This window comes from Jaculus jaculus, chromosome 1 (assembly GCF_020740685.1).
Source record: "Jaculus jaculus isolate mJacJac1 chromosome 1, mJacJac1.mat.Y.cur, whole genome shotgun sequence".
In the NCBI taxonomy this organism is placed as follows: Eukaryota; Metazoa; Chordata; class Mammalia; order Rodentia; family Dipodidae; genus Jaculus; species Jaculus jaculus.
This window is the reverse complement of record NC_059102.1, coordinates 162,490,515-162,517,352: the sequence shown is the minus strand read 5'-3', so window position 1 is coordinate 162,517,352 and position 26,838 is coordinate 162,490,515. Positions and strand designations below refer to the sequence as shown.

The 26,838-nt window shown below is 54.3% G+C and overlaps 3 protein-coding genes across 10 annotated transcripts; all 3 read left to right on the top strand.

The window, feature by feature from the left end:
* The first annotated feature begins 787 nt into the window (after positions 1–787).
* On the top strand, positions 788–3,414 carry Znrd2 (zinc ribbon domain containing 2). Its single transcript, XM_004656671.3, has 4 exons — positions 788–1,071; positions 1,164–1,315; positions 1,436–1,520; positions 2,985–3,414. The coding sequence occupies exons 1-4, from the start codon at positions 1,053–1,055 to the stop codon at positions 3,329–3,331; spliced, it is 603 nt and encodes a 200-aa protein (XP_004656728.1). The 5' UTR covers positions 788–1,052; the 3' UTR covers positions 3,332–3,414.
* Positions 3,415–4,189: 775 nt separating this feature from the next.
* Positions 4,190–5,773, top strand: Fam89b (family with sequence similarity 89 member B). 2 transcript variants are annotated; one of them, XM_004656673.2, is made up of 2 exons: positions 4,190–4,552; positions 5,030–5,773. In XM_004656673.2, the coding sequence occupies exons 1-2, from the start codon at positions 4,262–4,264 to the stop codon at positions 5,267–5,269; spliced, it is 531 nt and encodes a 176-aa protein (XP_004656730.1). In that variant the 5' UTR covers positions 4,190–4,261; the 3' UTR covers positions 5,270–5,773. The 2 variants fall into 2 exon arrangements, with proteins under 2 accessions (XP_004656730.1, XP_004656729.1); XM_004656672.2 differs by having other exon boundaries at positions 4,198–4,552; positions 4,991–5,773.
* A 2,063-nt stretch (positions 5,774–7,836) lies between these two features.
* Positions 7,837–26,799, top strand: Ehbp1l1 (EH domain binding protein 1 like 1). 7 transcript variants are annotated; one of them, XM_045151704.1, is made up of 21 exons: positions 7,837–8,217; positions 11,671–11,728; positions 11,957–12,052; positions 12,460–12,513; positions 12,609–12,787; positions 12,866–13,008; positions 13,347–13,382; positions 13,478–13,546; positions 13,609–13,792; positions 13,928–14,546; positions 16,503–16,685; positions 17,163–17,320; positions 17,436–17,484; positions 17,922–18,563; positions 24,351–24,423; positions 24,542–24,597; positions 24,693–24,816; positions 25,050–25,149; positions 26,299–26,372; positions 26,454–26,568; positions 26,675–26,799. In XM_045151704.1, the coding sequence occupies exons 1-21, from the start codon at positions 8,114–8,116 to the stop codon at positions 26,772–26,774; spliced, it is 3,216 nt and encodes a 1,071-aa protein (XP_045007639.1). In that variant the 5' UTR covers positions 7,837–8,113; the 3' UTR covers positions 26,775–26,799. The 7 variants fall into 7 exon arrangements, with proteins under 7 accessions (XP_045007639.1, XP_045007643.1, XP_045007628.1 ...); XM_045151708.1 differs by lacking the exon at positions 13,928–14,546 and having other exon boundaries at positions 13,630–13,670; XM_045151693.1 differs by having other exon boundaries at positions 13,630–13,792; positions 13,928–16,685.
* Positions 26,800–26,838: the final 39 nt, after the last annotated feature.

Here is a 26,838-nt window from a genome sequence, read left to right as displayed (position 1 = left end):
CGGGGTAGGGTCTCTGTCTGGCTCAGGTTGACCTGGAATGTACTCTCGGTGGCCTTGAACTCACGACGATCCTCATACCTCTGCCTCTGGCGACTGCTGGAATTAAAGAGATGCGCCACCACGCCCTGCTCCATCTGACTTTTTTCAACATAATTAGATGAAAAGATTCATATGGAAAAAGAACATAGAAGAGAAAGAAATCATGAAGGTCAGTGTTCAAGGAGCATTGGTAATGTAATTTGCAATCCACCTAAGTCACAAGTATATGTCACACTAGAACTGCGCATGCCAAACATAGAGCTCTTCAGCTTTGGAGGGCTTAAACTACAAAACATGTCTGCTTAGGGCAGGCTCTGCATCAGGCCTAGTGTGTGTGTGTGTGGGGGGGGGGGAGGTGCTGGACAGAGGATGTGCAGCAGGGGGAGGAGTCATGAAAGAGGCTACTTAAGCCTGCCCCGTCCGAGTGCACTGAGGCCCGAGGCGGCTGCAAGCGCTCGCCCCGCAGCGTTAGTTGTTCTTCCTTCGGTTAGGGCCGGACCCACTGCCCCGCCTGCCTCTCACTCCACCTGCGCGGGAAGGAAACCAGGGCACGTGTAGATCTCTCAGACCAAGTGGTCCCTTCCATCCGTGACACGTCCTAGTCCAGCGACAAGAGCGGCATTACCATGGAGACGCCAGTCTTAAGTGCTCTTTCTTTCTTCTTCTTCTTTTTGTGTGTGTGTGGGGGGGGTTCGAGTCTCTCGCTAGCTCAGACTGACCTGGAATTCACTATGTAGTCTCAGGGTGGCCTGGAACTCACGGTGATCCTCCTACCTCTGCCTCCTGAATGCTGGGATTAAAGCAGTGCGCCACCACGCCGGGCTTTGGTCTACCTTGTTCTGACAGAAGCTCGTCCAGGACAGGGTTAAGTGTGCTGCGGACACGCCCCACTCCGGGCAGGGCGAAGTCTAAACATCACTTCCGCCCTCACCCCCTCCTGCCCGTACACGAGCGGTGAAGGCGCAGGGGGTTGTGCGTCACTTCCGGTGAGCCCTGCGGGTGACAACGGCAACATGGCCCTGAATGGCGCTGGTGAGGATTTGACTATCCCAGCCCCTGACCGCGGGACGTGGGAAGCATTTCTTTCCTACAAGACTCTGGTCCCTTGTGCCTTTCTTCCGCAGAGGTCGACGATTTCTCCTGGGAGCCCCCGACTGAAGCGGAGACGAAGGTGCTGCAGGCGCGACGGGAGCGCCAGGATCGCATCTCCCGGCTCATGGGCGACTACCTGCTCCGCGGGTACCGCATGCTGGGCGATACGTGCGCAGACTGCGGGGTGAGGAGGGACCCGGGATGCAACTACGGGCCTGGACGCACGGCCCCTCCGTAATTCTCCCCTTTTGGACCCAACTTCCCCGGTATCTCACCAGTGTTCCTTGTGCTTTCGGGTTCCCAGACGATCCTTCTCCAAGACAAACAGAGGAAAATCTACTGCGTGGCTTGTCAGGAGCTCGACTCAGACGTGGATAAAGATAATCCGGGTGAGAGGCCGGGTGTGCTCGGTGGGGAAACAACTTGATAGTAATTCTCCAGGAACAGGAGGCCTTGGAATTTGTGCCTGCTGTGGATTTAAGATAATTTCTCCTTTTAGCCCTAGAGAGAACCCTTCATTCTGGAAGAGCAGCAATCTCCCCCCTCCCATCAGGGTCCCATCCCAACCCAGGTTTACCTCCTGCACTAGCCTCCAGAGCGCAGAGTTTAAAGGCGTGTACCATCACGCCCACTGTTTAGCATTTTTTGTTTCCGACACTGGGATTGAGCCTGAACTAAATCAGGTGCCACCGCCCTCCACACTCACAGAGGAGATGCAACCTAGGGCCTCATGCGTGTCAGACAAGCGCTTTTCCGCTGAGCTACATCTTCAGCCCTTGGGCACAATCTTAAAAAAAATAGGGCTGGAGAGATGGCTTAGCGGTTAAGCTCTTGCCTCTGAAGCCTAAGGACCCCAGTTCGAGGCTCGGTTCCCCAGGGACCCACGTTAGCCAGATGCACAAAGGGGTGCATGCGTCTGGAGTTCATTTGCAGTGGCTGGAGGCCTTGGCGCGCCCATTCTCTCCCTCTCTTTCCCCCTCCCTCCCTCCCTCCCTCCCTCCCTCTCTCTCTCTCTCTCTCTCTCTCTCTATTTGCCTTTCTCTCTGTGTTTGTCGCTCTCAAATAAATACATTAAATAAAAAACAACAATATGTATATATGTATACATATATAAACATATATATATGTATGTGTATATATATATATTTTTTATTTGAATGTGAGTGTATGGACACACCAGGACCCCCTGCCGCTGCAAACAAACTCCAGACACATATGCTGTTTTATGAGTCTGGCTTTATGTGGGTACTCAAACCCAAGCCATCAGGCTTTGCAAATAAGCATACTTTTAAATATATTTATTTATTTTATTAGAAAGAGAGAGAAAATTGGTGCACCAAGGCCTTCAGCCTCTGCAAATGAACTCCAGACACCAGCACTACCTTGTGCATCTGGCTTATGTGGGTACTGGGTAATCAAATCTGGGTCCTTTGGATTTGCCGGCAAGCGCCTTAACAAGCTCTTTGACAATCTCTCTGAGCAATCTCTTTAGCCCCTCCTCGCTTCCACCATTTTTTGTTTTTGAGGCAGAGTCTTACTAGCCCAGGCTAACATGGAACTCAGCCATCCTCATACCTCAGCCTCTCGAGTGCTTCCATTAAAGGTGAATGCCACCACATCCAGCTTTCAGGCACTGTCTTGTTGGATCATGAAGTTACAGTGTGAATCACTGTCTTGAGACCGGTGTGGGGGTGTAAGCCCAGTGATACAGTGCTTGTCTAATGTGTGAGGAAAAGGAAGAGTAGGAAATGGATGAACTGTCATAGGACAGGGAAAACCATAGCACAGAAAGCAGAGTAGAAAAGAGCAAGTGGATCATGTATCTGACCTTTCCATCCACTTTCTTCTTGTAGCTCTGAATGCCCAGGCTGCCCTTTCCCAAGCTCGGGAACACCAGCTCGCCTCTGCCACAGAGATCCCCTCAGGCTCTCGACCCACCTCTCAGCCCCCAGTACCCCGTCCAGAACACTGTGAAGGAGCTGCTGCAGGGCTCAAGGCGGCAGCCCAGGGGCCACCCCCTCCCGCTGTGCCTCCAAATGCAGATGTGGTGTCTTGCACACAGACAGCCCTCCTGCAGAAGCTGACATGGGCCTCAGCTGAGCTGGGCTCCAGCACCTCACTGGAGACTAGTATCCAGCTGTGTGGCCTTATCCGGGCTTGTGCTGACGCCCTGTGCACCTTGAAGCAGCTGCAGCATTGAACCCCCCACCCCCCACCCCCGATCCCTTGAGAAAAACAGCTGTTCCCCTTTGTGGTTTATTTTAAATATATTATTATTTTAAATATTTCTATTTATTTGAAAGAGAGTGAGAGTTTGGGCATGCCAGGGCCTCCAGTCACTGCAAAGGAACTCCAGATGCATGTGCCACTTTGTGCATCTAGCTTTATGAACCTGAGCTGTTAGGCTTAGCAAGCAATTGCTCCAGCCCTATTCCTTAATTGATTCTGAATATGCATGCCAATCCCAGTTCTACTTAGTTGTTACTTTTGGCTTCTCATCGATCCATGGTCTTATTGTCCCTAAAAGATGAAATGAGTTTCTGCATTCAGGAAGAGGTAGATACCCTATTCCAAGGATGCCCTTAGCCTCTTCAGAGACAGGAACAAAAAAGGGCTGGGCCTTGTCTTTTGGTGGCACCTCTCCGCCCAACTTCCTGAGTCTGTCTTACACCTATGCTCAACTACCATGTATTAGCGGACACTGAAAGGTTGTGCCAACGCTAGTGTTGCTTTTTTAAGAGCCAGGCATGGACTTGCCCGTCTCTTGCCCTCCACTTTTAGATCCTTTCCCTATGATTTCTCGGCCTTTTAGTTATGATCAGGTGTAGATACTTTTCCATGAGAGGGTAGTTGAGCACGGTAGGAGTGGGTCAGCAGAAAGGGCTGCCTGTCCCCGCCCTCCCCCCCCCCCCGTGGGCCTTTCCTCATTTCCAGCGGGCCCCAGTCGTGGCCGTTTTAAGGGAGGCCCCGCCTTTGCGTAGGGGGTGGGGCATGGGCGGAGCCCAAGGAGTCTGGGAAGGAACAAAGCGCGGCCTGCGGGCGGCGGCTGAACTCGGGCGGCGGGGCCGCTGCATGCGGTACCCCGCGGACCCCGGCCCGGGTGGCATTGACGTCTGCGCAGGGCTGGGCCATGAACGGACTGCCCTCGGCTGAGGCGCCGGGCGGCGCGGGCTGTGCTCTGGCCGGGCTCCCGCCGCTGCCGCGCGGCCTCAGCGGCCTCCTCAACGCGAGCGGCGGCTCGTGGCGGGAGCTGGAGCGCGTCTACAGCCAACGCAGTCGCATCCATGACGAGCTGAGCCGCGCCGCCCGGGTCCCGGACGGTCCTCGCCACGCTGCTGGCGCCGCCAACTCGGGCCCTGCCACTGGTCAGCGCCGTCCGGTCAACCTGGACTCGGCACTAGCTGCGCTGCGCAAGGAGATGGTAAGTGGGTGGGAACCCGGCCAGTAGGAGGAGGGTGCGCCTTGGGGGTGGGACTCCTAGTGGGTGGCGTCCGGCCAGGCCAGTGCGGGGACTTGTCCTGAGGATCCCGCACGGGGCAGAGTGCAGGACAGGACTGGGTCTCTGACGTCCTGCAGACGGCATTTGAGTCACAGAACAGGGATTGGTAACAGTAGCCATGTGTTCATTTAAAAATATGTTTTCTTCACATGATCTAACCAACCCTACTGGTTACCTCAGCCAGTGACTTGCCAGCAAGTTTCACAGCTTGCATGTGCCATCTCCTGTCCCCAGAACTTTCACTTACCTGAAGAAAGCTTGGCTAGGGTTGTGGCCTGGGCTGGGAACCTGGGATCTCAGGAGGCGGGGGCTAGGGGTAGCCTGGATCCCCAACTCCAGCCCACTGTTAGTTGTCTGCAGGTGGGGCTGCGGCAGCTGGATATGTCTCTCCTGTGCCAGCTGTGGGGCCTGTACGAGTCGATCCAGGACTACAAGCATCTGTGCCAAGACCTGAGCTTATGCCAGGACCTGTCGTCGTCCTTGCACTCGGACAGCTCCTACCCACCTGATGCCGGCCTCTCTGATGATGAAGAGCCTCCTGATGCCAGCCTTCCCCCTGATCCCCCACCCCTAACTGTGCCCCAGACGCACAATGCCCGTGACCAGTGGCTGCAGGACGCCTTCCACATCAGCCTTTGAAGTGCTGGGGTGGGTGGGATTGCGCCAGAACAAAAGGCTCAAAACTTGCCCTTCAGCAAGTCCTCAGTCAATAGTGCCTGCTCTTCTACCGGTACCACCTCACTTCACGAGGGCCAAGGCATATGCCTTTGAGGCAAAATTGCCAAGCCCCCACCTGATTAGCTACTGGGCACCTAGGTTGCAGCCTTTGCCTATTGCACTGGGCCTTCACATATGTGCACCCCAGCTTGGCCAACCCTCAGCCTGGCTGTGGAGTCCAAAGCGTCTTGCACTCCCCTTGGCATCTCTGGGATTGGGACCTTTTTCATCTTTTGCTGCCACTAGCAGCTCCTGGCTCAGGGGCATCCTACCTGTTGTTATGGGGTTTCACTGCCCTGGACAAGGTCTCCAAGACCCATCCCTGAAACCACCCGTGGACAGGAAGGCTAAGGTTCCCTTGCTGGATATTTAAATTTAGAGGACAATTCCTGGGCGTGTAGATAATAAATATTCTTAGCGACTGCATTCTGGCTGGCTCACAAGGAATACAGCGGTTTCTGGCAAGTGTGGTCCCGCGCTCTACCAGCAGGTGGCGGCAGAGGACCCCCTCCCGTGAAAGGTTTAGCTGGGGCTGGGTGCGAATTCTCCATGGACAGGGTTGGGCGCTGTCCAAACTGGCAGAGCCTGGCTCCGCAGCTGTGTGTGTGCGGTCAAGTCACTTCCCGAGGCCTTGGAACCTTTCTCCCCTCTCCACTCGCTTTGGGCGGGGAAGGAAGAAGGAGCCGCCCGCCGGTCTTGAGGAGTGAAACTTTCCACCTCGAGTGGGGGCGGAGTTGGGGCGGCACAGGAAATGGGTGGGTCGGAGTCAGCGGGCTGGACCGAGGGGCCCCAGGGCTGGAGAGGGAAAGTTCCTCCAGGAAGGACGTGGGAGCTGGTGTTCCAGGGTGTGTGGAAGAGCTGTGGAAGCTGAGGCAGCGAGGTTGCGGCCTCCAGAGGCCAGACCAGCCCTGGGGAGGAGGTGGGAACGGGTCCAGCGCTTTAGGCACCCCCGTTGCAATTTCACAGCGACCACCCAGCTCTCCACTCCAACACCGGGGACCTTTAGAACTTCCTCCTGTAGAGGAAGCCCACCGGAAGCGGCCTGCGCATTTGTGAAACTGCACTCCTTAGGCACCTTATCCCTACTCATAGCAGACACGTACGAGTTGCAACCCACCTAGTATCCTGACGACCACATGTCCAGTTAAACGGAGTCCACCAAGCACCAAACGTCGGCCTTGACCAACCTCGCCGAGCGCTGGCGGGTAGAGCAAGCTGATGTGTTGCCTTAGGCTAGCTCTCTGAAGTGGCAAAGACACCTGCAAAAGCTCATTACCGTTCTGGGCGGGTAGATAGGCGATAAGGACTATAATCTAGGCGTTAACGCTGCAGCTAACACCCCAGCTGACTTCTCAGAAGCCAGTAAACATGCATACATTTTCTCCAGCTCTGATAACGGATTGCAGTTAGTGAGAGCTGGGAGAATCAGGCAGGCTCTGTCCTTTCCCAGGTTTCATCCTTTCAATGACCAAACGATGGGACTGTATCCCCATTTAACAGACGTCAAGACTGAGGATCAGAGTGTTATTGCTTTGCCCAACATCGCACACTTGAGAGTCATAATTTGAGCTCCAGCTGCTGTCACTGTCTTCCCTCTTGAGAGTTTAGTACTTTTTTTTTTTTTTTTAAGGTAGCTCGCTCTAGCCCAGGCTGATCTGGAATTCACTATAGAGTTTCAGGTGGCTTCGAACTGACGGCTACCTCTGCCTCCAGAGAGCTGAGAATAAAGACGTGTGCCACCATACCCGGCTATTAGGACAGGTTTTGAAAGACTAGGGGATGGGTGTTGCCCACAAATACATATATTTGCAAGGAGAGGTCTCTTATCTGACTCGCTCATAAATAAATATTTTAAAAAGCAAGGAGAGAGAATGGGAGCACCAGGGCCTAGACCGCCGCTGCAGAGTAACTCCAGATACATGTGCCATTTGGTGCATGTGGTTTTACGTGGGTACTGGGTAATTGAACCCGGGCTGTTAGGCTTTGGAGGCAAGCGCATTAACCGGTAAGCCAAATTTCCATAAGCCATATTTCGGCTTCCCACCTCTGCCTCCTAAGTGCTGGTTAAAGGCGTGCGGCACCACGCCCGTCCCCTCACTGCTTCTTCCTACTCTGGTTAAAACTTGGGTGGCTGACTTCCGCTGGCACCCCAGGGCTAAGGGCAGCTGGCTCTGGCCCAGATTCTCAAGACCCTAAGCAGGGCCCTTCCCTTTTCTGGGTCTCTGTTATACTAGTCTGGGAAATGGGGTACCAGTAAGGAAGGGAGGTGGCCCGGGCTGCTCTACGGAGGGCGGCACCAAGCTGCGGGTTTTCCCTCCGAGCGCTCCTGCACCCATCAAGGCAGCACTGTGGTCGGGCGTCGCCCCCATTCCCCCTCGTGTCCCGATCGCGACGCGGGACCCCGGAAGCCGGGTCGCCCCGCCCCCCCTCCCCGGCGCTCGGGTTCCCGCCCCGCGCTGGGCCCCGCCCGCTTGCCTTCGGACGGGGGGTGCGGCTCCAGGAAACAGCGCGCTCTCTCCTCTGCGCTCGGGCCAGCAGCTCGCGCCCGGGCCGTAGATCCAGACCACCCGGTGGAGTCCTGGCGGTAGCAGCGGAAAGCACTGCCCTGGGTACAAGCCTCGGACATCTCTGCCCAGACGGGGCGGACCGGATAGGCGACGCAGCAAGGAACTCCGGAGGAGGCCATGGGGAGCCGGGCAGGGTCAGTGGTGGGGGGTCAGCGGAAGACTTGGATCTGAAAAGCGGGCAATAGGAGCAGCGGGGACCATGACCTCGGTGTGGAAGCGCCTACAGCGAGTGGGCAAGAGGGCCGCCAAATTCCAGTTTGTGGCCTGTTACCACGAGCTGGTGTTGGAGTGCACCAAGAAATGGTGAGTGGAAGGGAACCTGAGGAACACCTCCCATGCCCCCCAACATCGACGTGGGACCCCATGGGTTTAGTCCATTTGAGTTGGAGGAAGCCCTCCCTGTCCCGCAGCTCAGGGTCCAAACTTGCTCCCATCCCAGGATGGGCTCTGATGTTCCAGGCACAGAGATTCAGAAGTGACTTGCAGTGTGGGGGATCCCAAGAGTTGAGGGACGTGGGGAGAGCCTTGGGAGGCATAACTCATCCGTCTGAAATGCCTACATTTTCTTTAGCTGTGGTCAGAATTGGGGGAGGGGGCATGGGAAAAAGCAAACAAGTTTTTGAGGTCTACAGGTGGCCAGGGCTGTGATGGAAACTTCATGGACCTTATAGTGCAGCTCAAAATGACGATCTGGCCTCCTTTTCCCTTGCCCTCCTGTGGAGCTAAAAGACACCCCTCCTTCAGCCAGAGTGGGCACTGGGAGGCTGGAAATGCCTCCACAATGTCCTTAAAAGGGGAAACTGAGCATGCAGGGATGAAGAAGGAGGCGGGGAACAGTTTAAAAGGGCCTGAGGGCCTAGGAGATGGTAGGTCCGGGAGGAAAGGATCTGCGCAGGGCAAGATAGTGAGGTGAGAGGCCTAGGCTGCCAAAGGGTGCTGGGGCATCTGGCTCACTTGCCCCACTCGCAGCTGCCCAGGCCCCTGCGTCACACCCTAAATATATGTGCTCACTGGTGTCAGCTTCCTTGGCTGGATTAGGGCACAGCTGTGGGGGCCTCACATGCCAGATAGTGCTAAATTTAGACTCTCAAGAGGAAGAGCTGGGGTACAAAGGGACCATGGGGTCCAAAGGGAGGGGGATGAGTAGAGAGGCTGGGGTCCTTGAGGACCAATCATTTGATCTTAACCAAAAGGCCCAGAAGCAATAACAGCCACCCATCAATCATATCTCTGGTCTTGCTCACACTGGGCCAGCTGCTGGCAGTCCCTTTATTTTACTTTTTAACTTTTAAAATTTATTTATTTGAGAAATAGGCAGATAGAGAGAGAGGGAGAGAAAATGGGTTTGCCAGGGCCTCCAGCCCCTGCAAACAAACTCCAGACACCTGTGCCACCTTGTGCATCTATCTGGTTTACATGGGTCCCAGAAAATCACACCTTAGTCCTGTGGTTTTGCAGGCAAGTGCCTTAACTGCTAAGCCATCTCTCCAGCCCAGGCAGTCCCTTTACTTGGCTGAGTCCAAGAGAGAACAGGAGCAGGTTGCAGTAACACAGCAGAACTGGCTCTTGAACTCTGATCTCTGGCCCCTGCCCCACCACCCTGGGTGAGGCTAGAGGGATGCTGGGCATGGCCACAGTGAGCAGGCCGAAGGTGCAGACAGTATCAACGAGCTGAGTCACAGACAACTGAGTCGCTAGCTAGGGCCTCCTGGGCTTCTTAGCCTAGAGCCTGGGACAGGAAGCTGCCTCTGCCCAGGTCATGGTTTCCCAGGAGGGTGTGCCTGGCCTGAGTCAAGCTGCCCAGCCAGGCCCCGCCTTCCCCAAGTCTTCCCCTTTCTGGGAAGGCCACCCTTGTTGGGCCATTGCCTACTGCCTGCTGGTTGGGGCTGAAGAAAGATGCTTAGCTCTGGGTCAGAGTGCAGGCTCAGCTATGTGACCTTACCTGACTCACCTCTCAGGGCCTCCATATCCATAAGGTTTAATGGTGGCAAGTCACTTATCTTGGCTAGTGAGTTGGTCAAACCTGAGCATCCTGGCATGGGGCTGGGTACAGGTAGTGGAGGCTCTTTTGCTGCCTTCATTTGATCCTTTCCTCAGCCAACCCCACCCTCCTGGACAGAGGTTAGACACAAATCCAAAGGGACCCTCTCCCTTGGGCCCAGCCATGTGGCAGCTCCTTGGCTGTTGTAGTGACACAGCAGAACTGGCTCTTGAACTCTGATCTCTGGCTCCTTGGCTGGCACTAGCCCTGTGCAGTTATTTCTGCCCTTGCTTGTCTCTGCCCCCGTACATGTCTGCCTGTCCTGAGTCTGCAAGGACTATGCTTGCTGTTCAGTTTAGATGTCACTGTTTGGAAGTCTTCCCTGACTTTCCTTAGGTTCCATTGTCATATGTCTGAGGAAATAGCAGTTCTACCTGACCCTCCTTGGGGTCACCAAGCCCAGCAAAGGACTGGCCATGGCAGGTCCATCCTCAATGTGATATCTTAACAAGCTAACCCTGGACCTCTCTGGCTTTACTCCCCACATTTGCCTCTTCCATTCCCCCAACCTCAGACTCTGCACTTGCCAGTCCCTCAACATGGAGCCCTCCTGCAGGTCCAGATTCACCCATGCCTATAAGGTGCCTCCTCCCATCTCGCCTCTCTCAGACACCCAATCTCAAGGAAACCCCAGCAGGTTCTTTTGTGCCCTGCTGAAGATAGCTTACTAATTTATTTTCTTTCTTGTCCTGCACTTTTCCTTCAACTCCCTTACCCTCAGAGGGTCTTCCCTTGTCTTTGCTCTGTTCCTAAAGCAGGGCTGGGTTTATAGGGAGCACCTATAGACCTTGTACACATATTTGAGAGTTGATGAACTTTTTTTTTTTTTTTTTTCCGAGGTAGGGTCTCACTCTAGCTCAGGCTGACCTGGAATTCACTGTGTAGTCTCAGGGTGGCCTTGCACTCACAGTGATCCTCCTACCTGTGCCTCCACGGTGCTGAGATTAAAGGCATGTGCCACCAGGCCCAGCTTTTTATTTTTGTTGTTCATTTTTCTTTATTTATTTGAGAGTGACAGAGAGAGAAAGAGGCAGACAGAGGGAGAGAATGGGTACGCCAGTGCTTCCAACCTCTGCCTACCAACACCAACGCGTGTGCCCCCTTCTGCATCTGGCTAACGTGGGTCCTGGGAAATCGAGCCTCAAACCAGGGTCCTTAGGCTTCACAGGCAAGCGCTTAACCGCTAAGCCATTTCTCCAGCCGCCCCCCCCCCTTTTTTTTTTAAATGAAACAGATAGAGAGAGAGAGGGAAGGAGAAAATTGGCATGCTAAGACCTCCAGCCACTACAATAGAACTCCAGATGCATGTGCCACCCTGTGCACTTGTGTCACCTGTGTCTCTGGTTTACATGGGTCCTGAAGAGTGGAACATGGGTCCTTAGGCCTTGCAGGCAAGCGCCTTAACCACTAATACATCTCTCCAGCCCTGATGAATTTCTTTCTGTCTGTGTGTGTGTGTACTCATGTCTGTCGGTTTGCCCATCTTTCTTCATCAGTTCTGCTGGCCCATGCAGTCCAGGCCTCTGCCCTTGTGCCTTGGCCCCACCCTGCCTAAGTGGCTCCTCCCTGCACCTGTAGCCTTAGATTAAAAAAGGCCATCCAAGTTCTCTCCAGTGGGGAGAGAGACTAGGGAAGAACCTTAGGGAGCTGGGGAAGAGAAGAAAAGGAGATGAGGAGCCTGGGGTGGCCTTAAGCTGCCCTCCCCTTCCTTCCAGGCAACCTGATAAACTGGTGGTGTTATGGACCCGGCGAAACCGGCGCATCTGTTCCAAGGTGAGGGACAATGGCAACTGGAGGTCCAATTTGGGGATGGAGCCAAACAGGGACCAAGGAAAAGGCTTAGTGAGAGAGATAGTGAGAGGGGGGTAGGGAAAGGCTGGTGGGGGCTGATGAGGGATGGAGTCAGGTTCAGGTTCATATCAGAATCTATGGAAGGAAAGGAAGATAAGGGCATGGGGGTGAAGGGAGAAGACTTAGGGGAGACTCAATCTGTCCCTGCAGCCTCACAGCTGGCAGCCTGGCATCCAGAATCCATACCGTGGCACCGTGGTGTGGATGGTCCCTGAGAACGTGGACATCTCTGTGACACTGTACAGGGTGAGTCTCCAGCCCTTAGACATAGACAGGAATGGGCAGGAGAAAGCAATGCTGGGTGGCCACAGGGCTAAATAGGAAAGAAGTGAGTGGTGGGACCAAGCATTTTGGGGAGAAGGGCAGCTCAGTACCAGTGCCTTAAGAGGTCTTCTTGGGAGCCGGGTGTGGTGGCGCATGCCTTTAATCCCAGCACTTGGGAGGCAGAGGTAGGAGGATTGCCGTGAGTTCAAGGCCACCCTGAGACTACATAGTTAATTCCAGGTCAGCCTGGACCAGAGTGAGACCCTACCTCAAAAAAAAAAAAAAAAAGAGGTCTTCTTGGAGGGAGCAGCATTTACCAACCTGTACAGGCCCTTATCACTGTACCACCCTCCCTAAAGCCCAGTACTCATCAGTGCTCCCCTCCTCAGGACCCTCATCTGGACCGGTACGAGGCCAAAGAATGGACACTTATTATTGAGAATGTGAGTGTCCTGCTGGGCTGGGGTCTGGGGTCTCAGTTGGCCTTAGGGCAGCACTGATGCTCCTTTTCCTGTTCCTCTACTCCTCACACCCACAGGAGTCCAAGGGGCAGCGGAAGGTGCTGGCCACCGCTGATGTGGACCTGGCCCGCCATGCAGGGCCTGTGCCTGCTCAGGTTCCGCTACGGCTACGGCTGAAGCCCAAGTCGGTGAAGGTGGTGCATGCAGAGCTGAGCCTCACCCTCTCTGGGGTGCTGCTGCGTGAGGGACGTGCCACGTGAGTATCTGCTTGCCCTCTTTGGCCCTGGCCTGTGTTCTGTGAATGCAGCCCTTATGTCTGACCTCCGACCCCCAGGGATGATGACATGCAGAGTCTGGCCAGCCTCATGAGTGTGAAGCCTAGTGATGTGGGCAACTTGGACGACTTTGCTGAGAGTGACGAGGATGAAGCTAATGGCCCTGTAGCCTCTGAGGCCCGGGCTCGAGGCTCCCAGCCAGGTGAGCTTATAGCCTCCTATGAGGTTGAGACTGCCGAGGCCCAGGACAGATGTGCGGTGCCCAGCCACAAGCACTGGTTATGCTGGGTAAGGCCAGCTTGTGCACACTCAGTAATGCAGGTTGGGTTGGGTTCTCAAAGCTTCCCCATGGCCCTTTCACCCGTGGGTAGATGCCAGTCTGGTCCCCACCTGACCTGAGAAACTGGTCATATGCAGAATGGGCCCTTACCTCCCTCTTCTTCCTCCCCTTGGTTCCTTTCAAGCTTTTGTGCTTCATCCTTATGCTTCTTTTTCTCTTACTCTTTCTCTGTGCATCTGTGGGCCTTTCTCTACTGGAAGGCAGGGGCAGTGCCCTGAGGCCAGGGCGTTTCCCAGGTAGGCCCTACACTCTAGTAGGGATGTGGAGGGGGAGGTCCAACCTTCAGGGTCCTGCTCTGGGCTGACTACTCCTCCAATGGCCTCCCTTCCAGATCCCTCTAGGGAGCTGAAGACACTCTGTGAGGAAGAGGATGAGAGCCAAGTACGGCCCCAGCAGGCAGGTAAAACCTGGGCTGGGGTTGAGGTAGAGGACTGGATCCTATGCCACATACCCATGCCTTAGTGTCCCCTCCCTTTCCCCCAGCTGCCAGCCCTTCTAGTGCTGAAGATACCAGCCCTGCCCCTGTGAGTGCCCCTGCGCCCCCAGCCAGGGCCTCCCGAGGCCAGGGGTCAGAACCAGCCGCTGTAGCCGGGGGCCAGGTGGGGCCTAAGGCCCCAAGGCCCCCAGGATCCCCACGGGAGACAAGGTGAGGAAACAGCTCCACCGCTGCTAGAGCCCCACCTCCACACCTATCCAGTGCTGTAGCCTTCTGAGGGGTGGAATAGGGCTAAAGTGGGGCCCACAGGAGTTCCCAACACTACCATTTCTTCTCTCTTCTCAGGTCCTCCAAGCAACCAAGCCAGGACATGGCGCCCACCCCAGCCCCTCGACTCCGGAAAGGCTCAGATGTCCCCCAGTCCCCAGATCCCCACAGGGGAGATGAGGTCCTTAGCACCTCAGAGGTTCCTCCAGCAAGAGTGGGTTCTTCTGGGGAGACCCAGGCTTGGCCCAGCCCACAGGATGGAACAGAGGAAACCAAGCCAGGCCCAGACATTGAGGATAGAGGCACCAGAGACACCTTGAGAGGGCAAAGAGCCAAGGTTGAAGAGGAGGGGGTGACTGGGGACAGTTCAGAGGCTAGTGGGGTGGACAATGAGCAAGGGTCAAGAGTCCAAGAGAACATTAAGAGGTCAGGCATCACAGCTGGGGAGGCTGAAGAGAGTTCAGAATGTAGTCAACAGGATGCTGAGCAGGGGTCAGAAGAAGCCAAGGAGAGACCCAAGGCAAGACTCAGGGCGACTCCAGAGGCTCCTCCTAGGAGCTCACAAGGAAGGATGGGGGTCAGGGCTCAGGAAGAGGCTACCACAGATCTGAGCTCACCTCTGGCTGAGCCTGCAGGGCATCCAGTGCACCTTGGTGTTGCCAGGGCTGCTGAAGGACAGGAGGGAGAGAGCACAGAGGTGAGCGGCACAGCCCCTGGAATTGGGAGGTCAGTTTTGGAGCAGGGCCCCTTGGCTAGAGCAGCAAGCACTGGGCACCACATGAGCAGGTTCCAGGAAGTGGTATCTGGGGATCTAAGGGCCCCGCAGGCAGAGGCAGAAGCTGAGGAGTCAAAGCTCCTGGGAACAGAGACTGAGCTGACATCACAGGAGGTATTAGGGACCCAGAAGACAGATGCTTGGGAACCAAGGTCCTCAGAAATAGAGACTGGGACAGCAGAAGCTGAAATATTGGGGTCCCAAGAGACAGAGGCAGCAAGATCAGAGGTCCTGGAGTCAGAGGCTGCTGGGACAGCAAAGTCTGAGGTACTGGTCCTGGGGACCCAGAAGGAAGAGGTGGGAGGTCCAGGGTTGCTGGGGATAGAGGCCAGGGTATCAGAGTCTGAGGATTTTGGGACCCAGGAAATACAGGCTGGGGGTTCTGAGATATTAGAGACTCAGGAGATTGCAGTGGGGAGGCCTAGGGTATGGAAGATGGAGGCTGAGATACTCAGGGCTCAGGAGACAGAGGCACAAATTTTGGAGACACAAAAGTTAGCAGCTGAAGGATCAGGGGTTCTAGGGACAGAAACAAAGATGGCAGAATCTGAGATATTGGTGGCCCAGAAGATAGAGGAGAGCAATGGGGGGATCCCAGGGACAGAAACTGAAACAGCAGAAGCTGAGATATTGGATACCCAGGAGATAGCATCTGGGGGTTCAGAGCCCCTAGGTATACAATCTGAGATAATAGAGGCCCAGGAGACAGAGGCAGGGGGTTCAGAAATTTCAGTAATAGAACCTGAGACGGCAGAAGCTGATATACTGGGGACCCAGGAGATAGCACAGGGTTCTGGAGTGCTTAGGATAGAAACAAAGATACCAGAATCTGAGATTATGGGGACCCTGCAGACAGAGGTAGGGGGCTCAGGGGCTCTGGATGTAGAACCTGGGGCAAGAGAAGCTAAGATATTGGGGACCCAGGAGATAAGAACTGGGGGTCCAGGAGTCCCAGGGGTAGGAGATGAGAGAGGAGAGATTGAGATATTAGAGATCCAAGAAATATCTGAGGGTTTGGGGCTTTTGAGGATAGAAGCTGAGAAATCAGAATCTAAGGTATTAGGGGTCCAGAAGACTGAGGTAGAAGGTTCTAGACTACAAGAGACAAAGGCTGAAATATTAGGGAGGCAGAAGGTGGCAGCTGAGGATTCAGGTGTTCCAAGGACGGAGACTGAAATAGCAGAGTCTGAGATATTAGGGGCTCAAAACAGAGAGGCTGGGGCTTGGAGGGTGCCAGGGATAGCTTCTGAAATAGCAGAAACTGAGATTTTGGGGACCCAGGAGTCAGAAACAGGGCATTCAGAGATTCTAGCAACAGAAGCTAAGACAGCAAAGTCTGAGATATCAGGAGCCCAGGAGACAGAGGTAGAGGATTTAGGAATCCTAGCGATAGAGAGTAAGATAGCTGAAGCTGGGCTGTTGGGGATCCAGAGGAAAGCAGCTAGGGGCTCAGGGACCTGTAGGATAGAAGCTGAAATAGCAGGGTCCTGGGAGGCAGAGGCCAGGGATTCTGAGGTCTTGGGGCCAGAGGCTAGAATGGCAGAAGCTGAGGCACTGAGGGCCCAGCGGACAGAAACTATAGTTTCAGAGAATGAAGAGGCAAAGACTGAGACTTTGGGGGTCCACGATCCTGGAGCCTGGAGAATTCTCAAATATGAGGCTTTAAACACCCCAGTCACTAAGCAAAGCATTTCAGGACCCCAGAAAGTAGAGGCAGAGGTTTTAGGTGTACAAACAGCAGAAATTAAAGTTTTAAGGTTCCAGGGGACAGAGACTAGAGTTTTGGGAACATCAGAGTCCAAATCTGGAGTTTGGGGGCCCCAGAAAGAAGAGGTGATGGGTTTAGAGTCCCCAGAGAATAAATCTGGTGTTTTTGAGGCCCAGGAAGCAGAGACTGGGGTCTTGGGAACCAAGAAGGGCAAAGAAGCCAAGGAGAGCCTTCCAGAGGCTAGCCTGATCGAGACACATGTGGCCAGTGGGTCAGGGGCTGGGGTGCCCAGGTCCTCAGGGGCCTCTTCCCCAGAGGAGCCGGAAGAGGACAGGAGGCTGCTGAGCAGCCAGGTAGGGATGGGGACCACCAAGGGCCCAGTCGGCTGCTTTCCACTAACCTGGGGCTGAATGAATGACAGCTCTGCATGGACCCACCAGGTGTACTGAGATGGGTGTGTTGTGGGGCTCAGCTTCAAGAAAGCCCCTTATCCCTCCCTCAGGATGCCCTGGCTCTTCTACCCTGCTGGGCTACCACCGCATGAAACTGGATACCCCTAAGCTGATTTTATGGGCTGATTTTGAATTGCAGCTGCTGGTGACTTCTGATTTTACCTGAGGGCAATTGACCTTTTAGGTGACCTTGGCAGATGACCCTCTTCCCCTAGCTGGAAACCCTTTTGCCTGGCTTGCGGCTATGACCAGAGGTCTCTGGTGATCCTTGCAAACTCAGCTGGGGCTGTTTCATGCCAATTCTGAGCTGCTCCCAAGGGGCAGAGAGCACAGCTCCCTAGAACACATTCCCTAAGTCCTCCCCTGTGTCCTCTTCAGGCACCACCTGCCCTGGTCAGCTCCAGCCAGTCCCTGCTTGAATGGTGCCAAGAGGTCACCACTGGCTACCGTGGTGTCTGTATCACCAACTTTACCACATCCTGGCGCAACGGCCTGGCTTTTTGCGCTATTTTACATCGATTCCACCCGGATAAGATGTGAGCAACCAGGGGGTGGGTGAGGATGAATGGGGACGCCTACAGGGATATCAGTGCCATCTACTTCTGACCAGCTCGCTCGCTCTCTCCTCCCTCCCTCTCTCTCTCTCTGCAGAGACTATGCCTCCCTGGACCCGCATAACATAAAACAGAACAACAAGCAGGTGAGATAGGGAAGGAACTAGGGCTGGAGAGGGTCGAAGATTCAGACTGCCTGCCTAACAATTGGAAAGTTTGTATTACCTTGACCCCAGCCTGGCTTTTAGAGACCTTTTACGTTTTCGGACATTAAATTGTTGCTTTCCTTAGTTTTGATTTTGGTGTGTTGAGTTTTAAATTTTTAAAGTATATTTTTTCTAGATTCCCTCTCCCCACCCCCACTCCCACCCTTTGGCAACGGAGGTGTGTGATGTGTAGTTGCTAGGTAACACAAGGGTGGGCCTTGTTGCTAGGTTTCCCTTCCCAGGACCGCAAAGGCATTGCTAAGCAAATCCCGGCTCCGGGCTCCGGAGTCACAGGGACTCCCGGCCCGTCTGGCGTGTTGCTGGGTGACATGAGTCGCCACAGTCACCGTTGCTGACCTGGAGCGCACTCTCCCTAGGCTTTCGATGGCTTCGCGGCCCTGGGCGTGTCACGACTGCTGGAGCCAGCTGACATGGTACTCCTGTCGGTGCCCGACAAGCTCATCGTCATGACCTACTTGTGCCAGATCCGCGCCTTCTGCACGGGGCAGGAGCTGCAGCTGGTGCAGCTGGAGGGCGGCGGCGGCGCGGGCACTTACCGCGTGGGGAGCGCCCAGCAGAGCCCGCCCGACGACCTGGACGCCGGCGGCCTGGCGCAGCGGCTGCGCGAGCGCGGGGCCGAAGCGCCCAGGGAGGTGGTGAACCGTGGGGCTGGGGCGGTGCCCAAGGCGGCCTCCAGAGACGTGGACCCGGGCTTCACCTCCAAGGACGGCGAAGCCGAGGCGTCCGCCGACGGCCTCGGAGCCCGGACGTCCTCGTACTCCGTGGCCCCCGCGGAGGGACTGGTGAACGGGGCGGCGGCGCCGGGCGGAGTGAAGTTGAGGCGGCCGTCGGTCAACGGAGAGGCGGGGCCGGTGCCCCCACCCCGGGCGCACGGCTCCTTCTCCCACGTGCGGGACGCCGACCTGCTGAAGAAGAGGCGCTCGCGGCTGCGGAACAGCAACTCCTTCTCTGTGGACGACGCAGACTCGGGGACGGGACCTGCGGGAGCTGGGTCTGCGGTGAGTATCCCCTCACCCTGCTGCAGCTCAGGACGGTGGGGAACCATCGGAGAGTGGCTCAGGGTGGACCCCCAAGACAGCCGCTAAGGGCGGCCGCTCCAGAGAGGCAACTTAGCTGCATGCTGCTAAGCACTTTTCTGACCGAGGGGAGACCCTTTGGCTGGCATGGTACTGAGCTCTCTCTCTATCAGAAGACATAGCCTAGGCAAAGCCCACTAGTTCCAGAACAGACGTGGACTGTGAGGCAAGACTGACATCTATACTAATGGCTTCCAACACTTGGTGGTACCCAGTTTGGGGAACCATGGACTGTAGAAGGAAGTTCCAGAAGGCTCCATGCTATCAGCACTCAGAGCTTTGTGGGCTCTAAAGTGAGTTTGGGTCTTTTTTTTTTTTTCTCTGTGAGTGGCCCTGGGGCCACCTAGCCTTTACCTTGACCCATTAGCTTGTGGCAAGGTTTCTGTTCTGCAAGGTACCTTTTTAATTGCCTTCACAATCTCTGACTTGGATACTTAATCCCAAAGACCAGTTTTCTCTCTCTCTTTTTTTAAAAATTCTTTTTTGTTTATTTGAGAGCGAAAGACGGAGAGAGAGGTTGAGAGAGAGAGAAAGAATGGGCGTGCCAGGGCCTCCAGCCACTGCAAACGAACTCCAGATGCATGTGCCCCCTTGTGCAGCTGGTTTACGTGGGTCCTGGGGAACCGAACCGAGGTCCTTTGGTTTTGCAGGCAAGAGCCTTCACCGCTAAGTCATCTCTCAAAAAAAAAAAAAAAAAAAAAAAGTTTTCTTTTTTCCTATGATAGAAGCGTGTGGACTTGGGACTCCCTTCAGGGGTAGTGTCTCCATCCCCATGCTTTGGAGGTCTCAGGCCAGCCTTCACTTGGGTGTCATGGCAGTGTGTTGAAGTAGAGATGGTCTTGTAGGGAGCAGGCACTCACTCAAGAACTCACAACTAGCCAGGTGTGGTGGTGCACACCTTTAATCCCATCACTCATGAGGCAGAGGTAGGAGGATTGCCATGAGTTTAAGGCCACCCTGAGACTATATAGTGAATTCCAGGTCAACCTGAGGCTAGAGTGAGACCCTACCTTGAAAAACCAAACGAAAACAACAACAACAAAAAAAACCCTCATAACTGATAAAGTCCAGGGCTGGGTGTTGTGGTGCACACCTTTAATCCCAGCACTCAGGAGGCAGAGGTAGGAAGACCCCTCTAAATTTGAGGCCAGCCTCAGACTACATAGTGAATTCCAGGTCAGTGTGGGTTAGAGCCTACCTCTGAAAAACCAAGAAAAGAACAACTGATGAAGTCCAGCCACAGGCTTTCAAACTGGGGGTGACACTGGGGGGGGGGGCGCCAGCTCCATCAGGACACTGCAAACCTTTCTGTATACAGCTGCCCAGCCATAGTTACCTTGAGTTCAGAGGGAATCGATTGGGAAAAGCTTTTCAGAGGAAGTACCTAGCCCTTGAGCTGGTTGATAAGATGCGCTGTTTTTCCCAGGTGCAAGATGGAAGGCTAGGGAATAGCTCAGTGGTGGAGTGTTTGGTTAGCATTCCAGCTCTGGATTCAACCGATACTACCCCCCCAAAAAAAAACCAAAATGCTGGGCATAGTGCCTATAATCTCAGTACTTGAAAGGTTAGAAACAGGATGATTAGGTGATTGAGGGAGAGAAGGAGGGAAGAAAGAAAAAAAGAAAGAAAGGAAGGAAGGAAGGGAGGAAGAAAGGAAGGGAGAAAAAAATGAAAAGAAAATTGGGGGCTTGTGGAGATGGATTAGTGGTTAAAGGTGCTTGCTTGCAAGGCTCCTGCCCTGAGTTTGAGTGCCCAATACCCACAGAAAACTAGATGCATGAAGTTGTATGTACATCTGGAGTTCCTTTACTGTGGCAAAAGGCCCTTATATGTGCCCATACACACTCTCTGTCCTTAATCAGAAATAAATACATAAAAATACTTAAAAAAAGAAAAGAAAAGAAAAGTGAGCCGGCCATGGTGGCGCACGCCTTTAATCCCAACACTTGGGAGGCAGAGGTAGGAGGATCGCCGTGAGTTCAAGGCCACCCTGAGATTCCATAGTGAATTCCAGGTCAGCCTGGGCCAGAGTGAGACCCTACCTCGAAAAACCAAAAAAAAAAAAAAAAAGAAACAAACAAAGAAAGAAAGAAAAGTGCAAGCCAGGTATAGTAGTGCACAGCTTTAATTCCAGCACTTGGGAGGCAGAGGTTGGAGGATCGCCATGAGTACGAGGCCACCCTGAGACTTCATATTGAATTCCAGGTCAGGACCTGAGTTAGAGTGAGGTACTACCTTGAAAAAAAAAAAAAAAACACCACCAAACAAACAAACAACAACAACAAAAAAAGTGGGTTGGGCATGGTGGCACAATGCCTTTAATCCCAGTATTTGGGAGACAGAGGTAGGAGAATCTCCAAGAGTTCTGAGAGTTTGAGGCCACCCTGAGACTACATAATAAATTCCAGGACAGCCTGAGGTAGATTGAGACCTTACCTTGAAAAAACCATAAAACAACAACCAAAAACTGGGAGTGGCTGATTCCCAAGTGGAGGGCCCCACACAAGCAAAACGGCAGCAGCAGGGACATACATTCAGGGCTTATTTAGGGAACTGCCAGTCATCTTCCTGGAAGTCCCCAGATGGCAGTGAGGCCAGTCTGAGAGCAGGAGCCCCGAGTGGAGACACATGACCTGGTAAGAGACAGAGGGTCCCTAAAGGTGTCTCTTAGGCAGTGTCAGTATGAGACAGCCACCTAATTTGCATCGGTGGCACTTTATTGTGAAGTGGAAGCTCCAATTTACACCCTTCTGGGCCTATGTCCCAGGGTCTGGTCTGGCCATCCTCTAGCCCTTGCCCCACTGGAGATATTTGACCTACGAAGCTAGAGGAGGCTCCTCATTGGCTGTCTCCATCCCCCATTTCCCAAGAGTGTTGTGGGAGGCTGTTCAGCCTGGCTCCACCCTTAGGAGCTCCCAGAGGCTTGGAGTAGGATGAGGTTAGACACCTTGAGGCTGGGGTGGAAAGGAAGTACTTTTTGAGGCAGCCCTGAAATGCTTCCTGGAGGAGGGGCCAAGCAAGGGTATAGAAAGAGGAATTTGGGTCAGACGTGAGGAAGAAGCTTTGGAATTCCCATCAGCGCTGCTGGTGTGAGTAAGCACAAGTGAGCCCAAGAGCTGCTGAGTTTGCCTTCTGCCTGCCTTCGCTGAGTGACTGGCCTACCCACACAACCCCCTTGGCTCCTCACACTGCCCCTTTCAGGAAGGAATAGCTCCCCACTCCCACCCTGTTTACAGGTGGTAACACTGAAGTTCAGGACAAAGGGTCTTGAGGGCTGCCATGAACCCAAGTTATGAGCCCTAGATCTTAAATAGTACCCTCTGCTTGTCTGCTGTTCCCTGGGCAAGCCCCTGCTTTTTCCCTGACGGCAAGAAGCAAAGATATAAAAGCCCTTTGCAAAGTGGAATGCAGGCACACTGCAGGGTGTGTCAAAAGGGGCAGCTGTATGTTTCTCCAGGTGCTTTAAATTTTTTTTTTGTTTATTATTTATTTATTTATTTGAGAGTGACAGACAGTGAGAGAAAGAGGCAGATAGAGAGAGACAGATTGGGTGCGTCCGGATGCCTTTTGGAGCCCTGCAGCATGTAGGTCACCCAGCTGGGATTGCTTCCATTTTGCATGCAAGGACACAAACAAGGCCAGTGGGAGTCTGAGCTTGGGAACAAATTTTGGGTTAGCCCTGGCCCTAGGACAGGCCATGTGAGTTTTGTATCTATCCAGCTTTCAGTTTCCTTCTTGGTAAAGTAGGGGTAGCTCCTGCCTTATGGGGTTGTTGGGAAATAAATATCAGTGAAATGTTTCACTGTGCTTGTGACATTTTTGCTTAGGAAACAGTAATTATTATTATTATTATTATTATTATTATTATTGAGAGAAAGAGGCATAGAGAGAAAGAAAGAATGGGTGTGTCAGGGCCTCCAGCTGTTGTAGAGGAACTCCAGATGCCAGCACCACTTTGTGCATCTGGCTTACGTGGGTCCTGGGGAATGGAACCTGGGTCCTTTGGTTTTGCAAGCAAGCACCTTAACTGCTAAGCTATCTCTCCAGCCCAGCAGACAGTAGTTCTTGTCATTAATCATTGTGCCCTGTGTGCTGGACCCTGGCCTATCTGAAGGGGCCACCTCCAGTCAAGGAGACTGCAATAATCAGTAGCATATTGAAGTAGGTGGGGCATGAGCCATTGTGAGGAGGCTGTGCCCTACCTGGGGATCAGGACAGGCTTTCAGAGGTCAGAAGATCAGGGAGGGAGGCAAAGGGAGGTGTGGAAGCCTGAGGAGCTCCTGCAAGAGGGGGGCTGAGCTGAGCCTGGGAAGGTTGAGTTGTTTGGGGCAGCTAAAGATGGAGGCTGATTCCAGGCTGAAGAAGCTTTTTAGGGAACTGAAAGTCCCTTGTGACTACAGGCTGACCCCGTGGTGAGGCTGAAGTTGTCCACAGGCCTCAGTGGCAAGGCTGAAAATGGGGTCTGAGGAGAGTTATACCAAGTGGTTTTGGGAAGACTTCTTAGCTGTGGCAAGAAGGTTGAATTGAAAGCAAGAACATGGTGACTAGTGAGTAGGCTACCACTGACCCAAGCCAGAGAGGATGGCACCTGAACCAGGGCTGCCTCTCAGACAGGTGCAAGTTGAGATGAACAGTTGGGTGGTTCAACTCCTGTGTCAGGACCCACCTGTGACCACGAAGGGTAGCCAGCAGTATTTGTCAAGGGAGCAGTCAAAAGTTGGGCCCCCGGGCTGGAGAGATGGCTTAGCGGTTAAGCGCTTGCCTGTGAAGCCTAAGGACCCCGGTTCGAGGCTCGGTTCCCCAGGTCCCACGTTAGCCAGATGCACAAGGGGGCGCACACATCTGGAGTTCGTTTGCACAGGCTGGAAGCCCTGGCGTGCCCATTCTCTCTCTCTCCCTCTATCTGTCTTTCTCTCTGTGTCTGTCGCTCTCAAATAAATTTTTTAAAAAAAATTTAAAAAAAGTTGGGCCCCCAGGAATGGGGAGTGGGACACCTTGGAGGGCAGCTGTGGCCCTTCCAGGTAACATTCTCAGGTTCCGCCTGCCGGTCTGGTTCTACGTGGTTTGTGACTAGCACAGCTGGCTCTAGGTGTGGGAACTGCTTAAGTGGGATGGCGCCCCCTTCTGGTCAGTAGGTGGAGGCACTGGCTCGGGATGGCCTACCTTGAGATGGGGTTTAACTGGGCTCCAGGTCACCTCCAGAGGTCCTAGCCGCCAAGTGACCTGAGGGGCTCACTGGAGGAAAGGGGGGCGGGAGTGCTTTCTGTTGAGCTCTCCTCAGCCTTTCAAAACTGTCAACCCTAGGCTTAGGAGGGAGGACTTGGGAATTCAGAGGTGGGTCAGTGAGACCAGGACTATAGGCTGGAGGCGAATGCCTAGTTTTTGTTTTGTTTTGTTTTTCCTAAGTAGGGTCTCACTCTAGCCCAGGCTGACCTGGAATTCACTATGTAGTCTCACGATGGCCTGAAACTCATGGTAACCTTCCTACCTCTGCCTCTCAAGTGCTGGGATTAAAGTTGTATGCCACCATGCCTGGCTTTAAATCCCTAGTTTTTGCTTGAGGAGGCCCTTACAGGACTGGAGAAGCAGCTGGGCAGGCAGGGTCTGGAACTGAAGATCCCACCTCCCCTACGTGTGAGAGGCTCTGGCTTATCTTGGTGTGGGGTATTCAGAAACCCTCCCAGCACTCATCAGCTGTTTCGCCCACAGGAAGGCTCTAACCCTGACACCAACCCTGACCCTGGACCACCCACAGCCACAGCCCTGCAGCAGCACCCTCCTGGTGAGTAGTTTTGGAGGGGTTGGGTGACCTAGCTCAGCTAGGCTGCTCACAGATCTTTTCTGTGGACTTCGGGGATCACATGCCGGCTGGGAGCACCTAAACTGGTCTCTGTCTGCAGGTGGGAGTCCTCCACCTGAGGAACCACCCCCAGGTCCAGGGGAAGAGCCTGGACTGGTAAGGAGGGCCTGGTGGGAGGAGCTGTTGTGGGCATTTCCTAGGTAGGGCCTGGGATGAGCTCACTTGTCTCTCGCCCCCTTTTCTGCCCCTAGCAACGGTTCCAGGACACAAGTCAGTATGTGTGTGCCGAGCTGCAGGCCCTGGAACAGGAGCAGAGACAGATAGATGGGAGGGCAGCTGAGGTGGAGACACAGCTGAGGAGCCTCATGGAATCAGGTATGGCGGACATTTGGAGTCTTCTCCTCAACGTCCATCCGCAGAGCTGCCCAGTCCAGCAGCAACTCCTGGTCTTGGGAGGAGACACGGCTGGAGTCTCGTCCCTTTTACAGCAGGGCATGCTGGAGGCACATAGCTCTGGCCACAGGAAGCAAGCCCTCTCCCCCAACCCTCAGCTGCTCTAACTAGGACCAGAGGCAGGTAGGTCTGCTGATTGTCTTGGCCTGATTCAGGTGCCAACAAACTGCAGGAGGAGATGCTGATCCAGGAGTGGTTCACCCTAGTTAACAAGAAAAACGCTCTCATCCGGAGGCAAGACCAGCTGCAGTTACTGTGAGTCTAGCTTTAGCCGCCTAGGCCCCGCCCCTCCCCCCGTCCAGCCCCGGCCAGGTCCTGCCCCTGACGCGTGGCAGCAGCTCAGATGAAATGAACGTTAGCCATGCTTCCTTTCTTTTTTTTCATCCTTCCTTTTTTTTTTTTTTTTTTCCCAGGGTAGGGTCTCACTCTAGCCCAGGCTGACCTGGAATTCACTATGTAGTTTCAGGGTGGCCTTGAACTCACAGCGATCTTCCTACTTCAGCCTCCCAAGTGCTGGGATTAAAGGTGTGTGCCACCACGCCCGGCCTCCATTTAAAAAAAAAAGAAAAATTTTTTTATATTTATTTGCGTGAGAAAGAGAGGAGGGCAGCAGATAGAGACTGTGTGCACCAGAGCCTTCAACTGCCGCAAACGAACTCCATCCAGATGCATGTGTCACTTTGTGCATCTGGCTTTCTTGGGTCTTGTAGAATCGAACCTGGGTCGTTTGGCTTTGCAGGCAAGCACTTTAACCGCTAAGCCATCCCTCCAGCCTCCTCCCGCCCCTTTTCTTTTGAGGTAGGATCTCGCTTCAGCACAGTCTGGCCTTGAATTCAGCGATTCTCTTACCTCTGCCTCCCAAGTGCTAGGATTAAAGGCGTGTACCACCACGCCCGGCTACCTTTGCATTTTGGAGTATTTTTTTTTTTTTAAATTTATTTGAGAGCGAAAGAGAGAAAGGCAGATAGAGGGAGAGAGAGAATGGGCGCGCCAGGGCTTCCAGCCTGTGCAAACGAACTCCCCTTGTGCATCTGGCTAACGTGGGACCTGGGGAACCGAGCCTCGAACCGGGGTCCTTAGGCTTCACAGGCAAGCGCTTAACCACTAAGCCATCTCTCCAGCCCCGCATTTTGGAGTATTTTTCAGAAAAACTTAGACCACTATTTCCATCCAAATAATCCTGGGTTACTTATTTGAAAAGAGGAAGGAGGGCCTGGCGGGGGCAACAAAAATACTTTGTAATTGAAGACTAGTTGGAAGGCCAGTGAACGTAAAGGCAACTGGGCCGTATTGCTGAGGTCCTGCCAGCCTTCTGTGGAAACGGAGGATCGAGGCTTTGGAGTGCTCACAGCCCAGGGCACTCCCGCCTCCTCTCTTCTCTGACTTGGCACCCCTGCCACTCAGCATTGAGGAGCAGGACTTGGAGCGGAGGTTCGAACTGCTGAGCCGGGAGCTGCGGGCCATACTGGCCATTGAAGGTGGGAGACGCGGCCCGAGGGGCTTGGAGGTAGGGTGGGCCCGGGGCGAGCACCTTCTCACGCCCGCCCTTCGGTTCCCAGAATGGCGGAAAACGGTCGCGCAGCAACACCGGGAACAGCTCCTCCTGGAGGAGCTGGTGTCCCTGGTGAACCAGAGGGACGAGCTGGTCCGGGACCTGGACCACAGGGAGCGGATGTGAGTCGGGGCGGGGAAGCAGGAGGGCGCTGGCAGCTGGGGAGGCCCCGGGGCGCACTGCCAGGAAGGCAGAGACGCTGGGGCTGACTTGCACCCTTCCTCCCAGCGCCCTGGAGGAGGACGAGCGCCTGGAACGCGGCCTGGAGCAGCGACGCCGCAAGCTGAGCCGGCAGCTGAGCCGGCGCGAGCGCTGCACGCTGAGCTGAGCGAGCTCCGGCGGCTCTGCGTGCCCCGCCCTCGGCTCTCACCGCCCCGGGCCTGCGCCCCGGA

Bases quoted from the DNA above. Each gene is read 5' to 3' on its own strand.
- Ehbp1l1 (XM_045151693.1), top strand. From the start codon at position 8,114: ATGACCTCGGTGTGGAAGCGCCTACAGCGAGTGGGCAAGAGGGCCGCC. The intron at 8,218-11,670 runs GTGAGTGGAAGG...CCTTCCTTCCAG, and splicing joins TTGGAGTGCACCAAGAAATG to GCAACCTGATAAACTGGTGG. The intron at 16,686-17,162 runs GTAGGGATGGGG...TGTCCTCTTCAG, and splicing joins GGAGGCTGCTGAGCAGCCAG to GCACCACCTGCCCTGGTCAG.
- Znrd2 (XM_004656671.3), top strand. The intron at 1,316-1,435 runs GTGAGGAGGGAC...TCGGGTTCCCAG, and splicing joins ATACGTGCGCAGACTGCGGG to ACGATCCTTCTCCAAGACAA. The intron at 1,521-2,984 runs GTGAGAGGCCGG...TTCTTCTTGTAG, and splicing joins CGTGGATAAAGATAATCCGG to CTCTGAATGCCCAGGCTGCC.
- Fam89b (XM_004656672.2), top strand. From the start codon at position 4,262: ATGAACGGACTGCCCTCGGCTGAGGCGCCGGGCGGCGCGGGCTGTGCT. The intron at 4,553-4,990 runs GTAAGTGGGTGG...AGTTGTCTGCAG, and splicing joins CTGCGCTGCGCAAGGAGATG to GTGGGGCTGCGGCAGCTGGA.